This window comes from Psammomys obesus, unplaced genomic scaffold, assembly GCF_907164565.1.
Source record: "Psammomys obesus unplaced genomic scaffold, mPsaObe1.curated_primary_1811, whole genome shotgun sequence".
NCBI classification, from domain to species: domain Eukaryota; kingdom Metazoa; phylum Chordata; class Mammalia; order Rodentia; family Muridae; genus Psammomys; species Psammomys obesus.
In genome coordinates this window covers 48,953-57,613 of record NW_026595330.1, presented here as the reverse complement: position 1 = coordinate 57,613, position 8,661 = coordinate 48,953, and the positions used below count along the sequence as shown (strand labels likewise).

Below are 8,661 nucleotides of genomic sequence, written 5' to 3'. Positions count from 1 at the left end.
AGGAGGAGGAGGAAGAGCAGGAGCAGGAGGAGCAGGAGCAGGAGGAGCAGGAGAGTTCTGAGCCCAGGAAGGAGGAAGGCCGTGACTGACGTGTCTGGTCTGGGCTCTTTCAGATGGAGACTCAGGCAGTGGCGTCTGGACCATCCCACAGTGAGGTCTGTGCAGTTGCGTACGTGCTAAAGCCTGCAGACCGTCTATATAACCCAGACCCATCCTCGCCGTGAACTCTGAACTGTGGGGGGTGGGAGAAGGCGGGGAATGTGGGGGGGGGGGGGGGGGCAAGGTTGTGTCTGTCAATGAGCTTTATCGATTGGAACCAACATAGAACCCAGCAAGGGGTGTTGACAGTGGGGAGGCTACGTGTACTGGCGGAAGAGGATGTGCATGCAATAGAGGCCTCGTGGCCAGTCCTGCAAGCCCTGCTCTCTGGAGGTGGAGGTATGAGGGCCAAGAGTTCAAGGCCATCCTCCTCTACATAGGGCACCTGAAGAATGCCTGGGCTATGAAACCCTTCCCAGCAACAATGAAAAGGGGGAAAGGGGGGAAGGGATATACTCAAAGCACATAACGGGTTGGCATGAAAATGGCCTTATGGAAACCTGGGTAAGAAAATTTGCACGCCCCCCCCCCCCCACACACACACAAAGGCACATGGACAGTCTTCACACTTTCCTCTCAGTTTGACTGTGAACTGAGAACGGTATTGAGAGATGGACTTTGTTATTGGAGTGTGGCGGGGCCTGCCTGTGATACCCTCGGAGAAACAGCCTCAGGGTGGCTGGACAAGGTTTTACGAGCACAGGGCGAACCCGGCTCAGCGGGTAGAGGTGCCAAGCTGGGTCACCTGAGTCTGAACCCCTGAGCCAACATGGTGAGAGGGGAAAACCACTTTCTGCACGTTGTCCCCCGACCTTCACCTCGAGCCAGGGCGGCCTGAGCACCCCACCTACACATAAATAAATACACTTTTTAAAAAGGAAAAGTAAATACGCGCGTGCATCCACCTCCTCACCCGCGCCTTTTGGATGTGCGCCACCACTGCGCTGTGCTGCCCCCAGACCTTTATGGGAGAAATCTGCTTGGCTGCCCTCCGGCAGGTGCTGTGGGCAGGGCCAGCGTGCAAGTTTCCACACAGGCTCCCCAGGGGAGATGCTGGGGTTGCTCGGGGGCCCCAGGGCCGATAGCTGGGTCTGCATGGAGCTGGAGCTTCCCAATCCTGCTACAGGGTCGTTGTGGCTTCGGTGGGGACCCAGATTTGACACTTTATTGGAGCCCACTCTCGGCAAGCGCCCTGCGGCTCCCTGCGCTGCACCACAAGCCTCTCTGTTCTTTTCGTTTGACACAGGGGTCCATGTAGCCCAGGTAGCCCAGGCTGGCCTCAAGCTCACTGCTCAGCCTCAGGCTGACCTGGACTCCTGATCCTCCCTCCGCCTTCCAAGTTGCTGGGGTGACAGCTTATCTGGTGTTGCAGATGGAACCCAGACACGGCCTTGCCTGCCGAGCCTGGTGCTCCACGGGGCTGACCTGAGCCCCGGTCTTAACCGGCCAACCCAGCATTCCTGAAAACAGAAACTGGCGGGGTGGCTGGCCTCTTAGCCAGGATGAGGCTGGGAAAAGCAAGCAGAAACAAAACCCGATCTTCTTTTATGTGCATTTGGAAGTTCTAGAACTAAAAAAAGTGTAAATGCAGGCTTATGTGTGAGGGTTTATGAAGATAAAAGCAGGTATTGGGTTCTGAGGGACCAATTCTCTACTTTCCTCTCATTTTGAAACAAGGTCGGTCCTATGAGCTCAGGCTGACCTTGAACTTCCGATCCTCCTGCCTCAACCTCCGGAGTGCTGGCATGAGAGGCATGCACTGCCACGCCACGCTTATGAGGTGCTAGTGACGGAACCCGGGGCCTCATGCATGCTGGGCCACTCCTCCAGGGACTGATCCGCCCCCAGGTCCCTTTGGCAACGTCGGAGGCCAGCAAGGCCTCGGCACCCCCGGAGTCTGTCTCCCAGGGCGGGGGTTATAGGCTTGTGACTGGGGATGCAAACTCATGCTTGGATGGCATCAGACACATTAACAACCGAGCCATCTCCTAGCCCCACATTTCCAAGACAACCACAGGTTAATGGTTTTTGTTCCCTGCTCCACCCCCTGGCAGTTCTGGGGCTTGAGCCTAAGCCTCCTCATCCACGTTAGGCAAGCATTCTACGATACCATTCCATGGAGCAGAGCCCCAGGTTCTTGTTTTTTTCTAGTGTCATTTCTTTCCTCCCTCCCTCCTTTTCAAAATTTCTTTCAACAGGGACTCCCATACCTCTGCGTGGCCCTGAACTTGCTATGTGGTGGACGATGACCCGGAACTTCTTAGCCTCCTGCCTCTGCTGAGTAGGATCACAGGCATGCTTGGTTTGCTTGGTTTATGGGGTGCTGGGGGCGAACCCAGGGGTTTGTGCATGCCAGCCCCAGCCCCAATCTTGTTTTGTTTGGGGGAAAAAAAAGGCTCTGTAGTCCAGGCTGGCCCCAAATGCCTGAACCTACTGCCTCACTGTCCCAAATGCCGGCCTCAGGTCATGCACCACCATGCCTGCTTCTGACTGCGCATTCCAAATCCCTGGCCAGGAAGATGTTTTTTGAGCAGTCTGTGTGCTGAAGGCCCAGGCCTTACCATGGTGAAGTAGGCAGCCGCCTGCTCCAGCAGCCCCACCAGACCCAGCTCTGTGAAGCTCTTCCCGGAGCAGAAGCCCTCCTCATCTGGCGACAGGATGTCATCGGAGATGGCAGATTCCTCCAGCACGTTGGAGGAGACATTCTGGGGAGGAAGGGAAGGCAAGAGGTGGCATCAGGCCCGGCCTCCACCTAAACGGGCCTTCCCCTACCTCCGGGTCGCCTGCTCGCTCACCTGGAAGGACACACAGCCCACAGGCAGGTGGCGACTGTCCTCGAGGAGGGCGAGGTATTCGGCCACCAGGGCAGCTGCGTGGACCATGCACTGCGCAGCCTCTGCGTGGTTGCCCAGCTCTGCGTGCTTGCCCGCCATGTTCCGAAGCCATGTCAGCCGCAGGTCTGGAGAGCCCTGGTACCCCCGGGCAATTCTGGGGCCCAGGACAGCAGGGACGTGAGCACCCGCCTCTGCTTGCCCAGCCCCAACCCTCACCTGAGCCCCTTTACTGTCCCTTCACCCAGCCCCTTATTGCCCAGCCCCTCTTTCTTCCATCCTTTATCTCATCCTCACAGCCCTGTCTAACTCACTTTCCTTTTTTTACTTCTTTTTCTTTTCTTTTTTTTTTTTTTTTTTTTTTTTGAGACGGGGGCTCATGTAGCTCAGGATGGCCTTGAACTTGCTATGTAGCTGAGGATGACTTTGACTTTCTGAACCGCCTGCTCGTACCTCTTGGGTGCTGTGGTTACAGGCATGTGACACACGCACAGTTTGTGAGGTGCTGGGGATGAAGGAGCTTTCTACTTTTTGCTTTCATTGAAGCGGGGCTCCTGTAGCCCCAGCTAGCCACCCGCACTGGTTAGTTCTTTTTGTCAGCCTGGCACAAGCTGAAGTCACCTGAGGAGAACCTTCATTGAGAAGATGTCTCCACCAGACTGGCCTGTAGGCAAGTCTGTGAGGTGCTGTCCTTATTAGTGATGGATGGCTCAGCCTGTTCTGGGTGGTGACCTGCCAGGGCAGGTGGTCCTGGCTTGTATGAGAGAGCCGTGTGAGCCAGCCAGTGACAGCGTCCCTCCATGGCCTCTGCTTCCTTGACTTCCGCAGTGAGTGAATGTGATTGCGACATATAAGCAAATAAACCTTTTTTGTCGTGGTGTCTGTCACAGCAATGGAGAGCAAACTGAAGCCAGCCGGCTGGTGCACACCTTTAATCCCAGCGCTCGGAGGCAGAGGCAGGTGGATCTCTGAGTTGGAGGCCAGCCTGGTCTGCAGAGTGAGTTTCAGGACAGCCAGGGCCACACAGAGAAAGCCCGTCTTTACCAAAGCTGCTCAGCTGGCTGCCTCCACTGCCTTTATCTGGCACTCCATCCTCCAGGCCTGGCTCTTGCCCTCACCTGTACATGAGGTCCATGAGCATCTCGGGGTCCTCCTGGTGCTCCTTCATCTTCACTGTGTCCGTCAGGATCATGTGCAGGTTGAACATGAGGTCCTGAACCTGGAACGCATGAATGTCCAGGCTCAAAGAGGGCCATGGTGTCAGGTTAGGTGGGAGAGGAGGGCTGGGAGATGGCCCTGTGGCTCAGGTGCTTCCGTGCAATCCTGACCTGAGCTTGATCCCCGGCACCCGTGTGAAAAGCCAGGCGTGGTGAACCCCAGTGTTGGGGGAGCGGGGAGAGGCAGAGACAGCACCTCTGACTAGCCTCTCTATGGGCTGCATCAGTGGCTGCAGACACTGTCTCTACCACCAAGGTGGGACTGTGTGAGGCGGCTCACCCTTTAATCCCAGCATTCAGGAAGCAGGGAGGCCAATCTGTGGGAGTTTGAGGCAAGCCTGGTCTACAGAGCAAGGTCCAGGACAGCCAGAGGGTCACAGTGGGACATATAAAAAGAGCTCCTCCCCTCCAAAAGACCACCACCATCACAGCGAAATAAGGTGGAGAGACTGAAGAAGACACCCCTGTTGACCTCTGACCTCCACATGTGTATGTATGCAGGTTCACACGCACACACATACACACAGTGAAGGGCGAGAGGAGAGCAGCAGGGTGGGCGGGTATGCCCAGCTCACGGTCCCACCCTGTGAGAAGTCATCCTAGGCCATGGAACGAGTCCAGGTCAGCCTAGGCTGAGACATCCAAAAGGAGACAGAGGAGTTGGAGTGGTGGAGCGTACCAGTTACCTCAGAACATGGGAGGCCGGAGTGGGAGGGCCGCAGGTTCAAGGCCAGCCTCAGCCACATGAGATCTAGGCTTGCCGAGGGAGGGAAAGGGAGTGGGGGAAGAAGAAAGCCAAAAAAAGGCTTGTCTTGGTGGATCATGTATATAACCCCAGCAGCCAGGTGGCCGAGGCAGGAGGATTACTGTGAGCCTGAGGCCAACCTGGGCTGTACAGTAAGATCTTGTCTCATAATACCAAAGTTCAAATAGAAATACCAATAAATAAATAAATAAACAAAAAACCCACAAGAGCAAACCCACACGCTGCCCACAGCAGGGAGGCCACCACAGCGTCACCTGCTCGGCGAAGACGCTGTCCCTCAGCCCTATGTCCTCTTCTGCATAGGTCAGGATGGTCTTAAGGGACCTTCTCAAGTGCTCTTCGCTGAAGTTCTGAGCGGTCCCCACGAGGGACGAGAGGGACATGGTCACCAGCATCTTCACACGCGCAAAGTTCTGATGGAGCAAGGAGGCGGTGGCGTTACCCTGAGAGCCTCAGGCCCGGGGGCTCCCCATACCAGGGTGGCTTAAACCTGCGGACCTGTCACCCGCCTGTCCATCCCACGCTTCCCGCATCCTGGTCCCTCTTCCTGGCCTTGGACCCTGGGTGATGCTCGAGGAGGATCGCTCCTCTGTCCTGTGGCTATGCACCCCGGTCCCGCCCCTCCTGCGCCCCCCCCGGGGGGGGGGGGGGGAAAGCTTCGTGGAGACCACGCCCCCGTACATGGCCGATCTCGAAGTTCTGGCGCATAAGCAGGTAGAGCGAGGCGCTGGCGTGCGTGCGGATGACGCTGGTGCGGCTGCCGCAGTGCCGCAGAAGCCTCAGGCAGAGGTCGGCGCAAAGCTCCGTGTCTTCCTCGAAAAGCAGCTCCGGAAACTGCCCCGGGGACCCAGAAAGATGCAGCTCAGCCCTCCCAGGCAGAGCCTGGGCCTGCAGGCCAAGCTCCCACTCTGAGTTTAGTGAATGATAAGATTTGGGTTTGGAGCTTTGTTTTGGCCCTGTTGAGGCACTTGGCCATTCTGACCTAAGTTCTATAGTTTCATTTTAATTCATTGATGATGATGGTGTGTGTGTGTGTGTGTGTGTGTGTGTACATGTGTGTGCGTGACCGCCAGGGGTTCATACTGCCTGTCTTCCTCGATAGTTCTCCACTTTGTGTTTTTGCCACCACCTGTCTGTGGAGGTCTGAGGACAACTGACAATCAGTCCTCTCCTTCCACCGGGGCTTCTAGAACTCAGGCAGTCGGCCTCGCAGGGTGAGTGCCTTTGCCTGCTGAGCTGTCTAATTTTGGTTTTTGAGACTGGGTCATTTATGTGGCTTAGGCTGGCCGTGCACTCCCTGTGGAGCATGGCCCTGAACTCCTGATCCTCCTGCCTCTGCCTCCTGAAGCTGGGGTGACAGGCATGTTCAACTCTGCCTAGTCTAGTTATATTTTTGGGAGAGCTGGTTGTTGGTTTTTTTGTTGCCGTTTGTTTTTGATTGTTCTTCTTTGGGGACAGTACCGTAGGCAGCCTGGGCTGGCCTTGAACTGTCTATGTAGCCAAGGATGACCTGAAACTTGTGGTCCTCTTGCCTCTACTATCCAAGTGCTGGGGTAACAGGTGCGAGCCAGCATGCCAGGCTCACAACTGCAGCTGTGGTGCCGTGTCATGATACAGTCCGGCACACAGTAGGCGCGCAGTAAATGAGCTGCTGGCATCTCTTGAAGCGCGGCTGTAGTGGAGGAGTGCTCACCTTGGAGACCAGTGCCCGCTGGGAGGCCAGGCCGTGCTGCAGGAAGACGGCGCTCTGGGTGCTCCCCAGACTGTAGAGAAGCACCTTGAGCACGGCACCCAGGACGCTCTCCCGGGCCTCCGACAGCATCACTGTCTTCAGGGAGGGGGTCAGGAACACAGGCGGTAAGAGACTCAGGGGCTGTGGGCTCAGATCTCGGCCCCCCCAAAGGAGGGAGCGGGCAGGACAGACCGTGGACAGGCTGTACCTGCACAATGATCTCCAGCATGTCGAGAACCACCAGGCTGGCCTCCGTCGCCAGGTTCCCGTCCACCAGGGCTTCGTGCTCCATTTCATCCCTGGTCCTGGAGGGCGGGGGGCGGGAGGACCTCGTGAAGCCACTCGAGTCACAGCCTAGGACACAGAGGAGCCCTCCCCTGCCCTTGGCAGTCCCTGGGGGGAAGCCGACCTCTAGAAATGATCTAAACCAAGTGAATTCCTTTTCCACAAGCCACGGTCTGTGTTCCCAAAGGTTCTAGTGTTGATGGGTTGGTCCTCAGTTTGACGGGGCAGGGGCAGGGTGTGGCTCAGGGGTGTGTGGGACCTAGGGTGTGTCCCTAGAGCCATTTTAAGAGATTAAAAAAAAGAGGCCGGGACTAGTTAAATGTTCCTTGGCTATTAGGAGCATGCCCTAGGAACGGATTAAGTTGGTTTCATGGGACAGCTTCTCTTTTTTTTGAGGTAGGGTCTCACTGTGTAGTTCCGAGTGTCTTAGAACTCACTGTTTACACTGGGGTTGCTGAGAAACCTTTTTTTTTTTTTTTTTTAAAGTGGCCTGCCTCAGCGTGGTGGTTTGAATAGGTATGGCCCCCACAGACTCATGTGTGTGACTGCCTAGCTAAGAGGAATGGCACTGTTAGGAGGTGTGGCCTTATTACTGTAGGCGAGGCCTTGTTGGAGGAAGTGTATCGTTGTGGATGAGGGGTTTGAGGTCTCCTATGCTCAAGCTCCGCCCAGTGTGACATGCTGTCCCCTCCTGCTGCCTGCAGATCAAGATGGAGAATCAGCTCCTTCTCCAGCACCATGTCTGCCTGCACGCTGCTGTGCTTCATGCCGTGATGATAATGGACTAAACCTCTGAAACTCTATGCCAGCCCCAATTAAATATCGCCCTTTACAGGAGTTGCCTTGGTCCTGGTGTCTCTTCACAGCAGTAGAAACCCTGACTAGGACGTTCAGGCAGCTAGCTCATCGTGGTGATGGGAAGCAGACTCATTGACCATCCAACCTACTTGTCCACACGGTCTGAGGTCTGTCTCCAGTGTGTGACGCTCTTACGCCAACGGACGTTCTCCTGGTTTCCAAATGGACTTCTCTCTGCCGCACACAGATGTATGTTCATAGGCATGCAGAGACAGAAAAACACACGTAAGCACAGGGAGACACACACAGGCAGGAAGACACAGAGTGATACCAGGTAAAGGCCCAGCAGAAACCATAGACACAAACGGCCTGTGGGGACAGGACCATTTCTATGTACATCTTTGTAGAGAGCAGTGATAATATGAACTTTTTTTTCATATAGCGAAGGCATAGCCTTGAACCCTCGATTTCCTGCCCCCATCTCCGGAGTGCTGGGATCACAGGCGTGCCCCGCCACACTGGTTCTCCACCCTCATCTCACCCCGGCTTCGCCGCACCATCTCCTGCCGTGCCCCAATGGTGCCCAGGATGGCCTCCTCCAGCCGGGCTTTCATGTCCAGCGACTTCTTGAATGTGAGGCTGTTGATCCGCTCAAATGCTTTTTTCCCCTGCGGAAGCAGAGAACTGGGGTTTAAGGTCTTATGTTCCTTCTGCTAAGACCTGAGGCAGCCTCGTCCCTCCGCTCAGGGCAATTCCAATCTCCAGGGCTCTTTGCCAAAGGGAACAGCTCAGCCCTTCTCTCCACAGTCTCAGCACCTTCAAATTCTCTTCCTCTCTCACTCTCTTCCATCTCTCCTTCCTTCCTCCCTCCCTCCCTTCCTTCCTTCCTTCCTTCCTTCCTTCCTTCCTTCCTTCCTTCCTTCCTTCCTTCCT

The 8,661-nt window shown here is 55.9% G+C and overlaps 1 protein-coding gene across 1 annotated transcript in view; it reads right to left on the bottom strand.

Moving 5' to 3' along the window:
* Positions 1 to 8,661, bottom strand: part of Dock6 (dedicator of cytokinesis 6) — a 52,498-nt gene that overhangs the window by 6,675 nt on the left and 37,162 nt on the right. The window contains exons 33-41 of the mRNA XM_055619211.1: positions 8,270 to 8,396; positions 7,878 to 7,962; positions 6,854 to 6,950; positions 6,607 to 6,741; positions 5,595 to 5,747; positions 5,168 to 5,326; positions 4,049 to 4,149; positions 2,895 to 3,087; positions 2,661 to 2,804 (exon numbers count right to left, since the gene is read on the bottom strand). Coding sequence (XP_055475186.1) covers positions 2,661 to 2,804; positions 2,895 to 3,087; positions 4,049 to 4,149; positions 5,168 to 5,326; positions 5,595 to 5,747; positions 6,607 to 6,741; positions 6,854 to 6,950; positions 7,878 to 7,962; positions 8,270 to 8,396 — 1,194 coding nt within the window. The remainder of the gene's footprint in view (positions 1 to 2,660; positions 2,805 to 2,894; positions 3,088 to 4,048; positions 4,150 to 5,167; positions 5,327 to 5,594; positions 5,748 to 6,606; positions 6,742 to 6,853; positions 6,951 to 7,877; positions 7,963 to 8,269; positions 8,397 to 8,661) is intronic.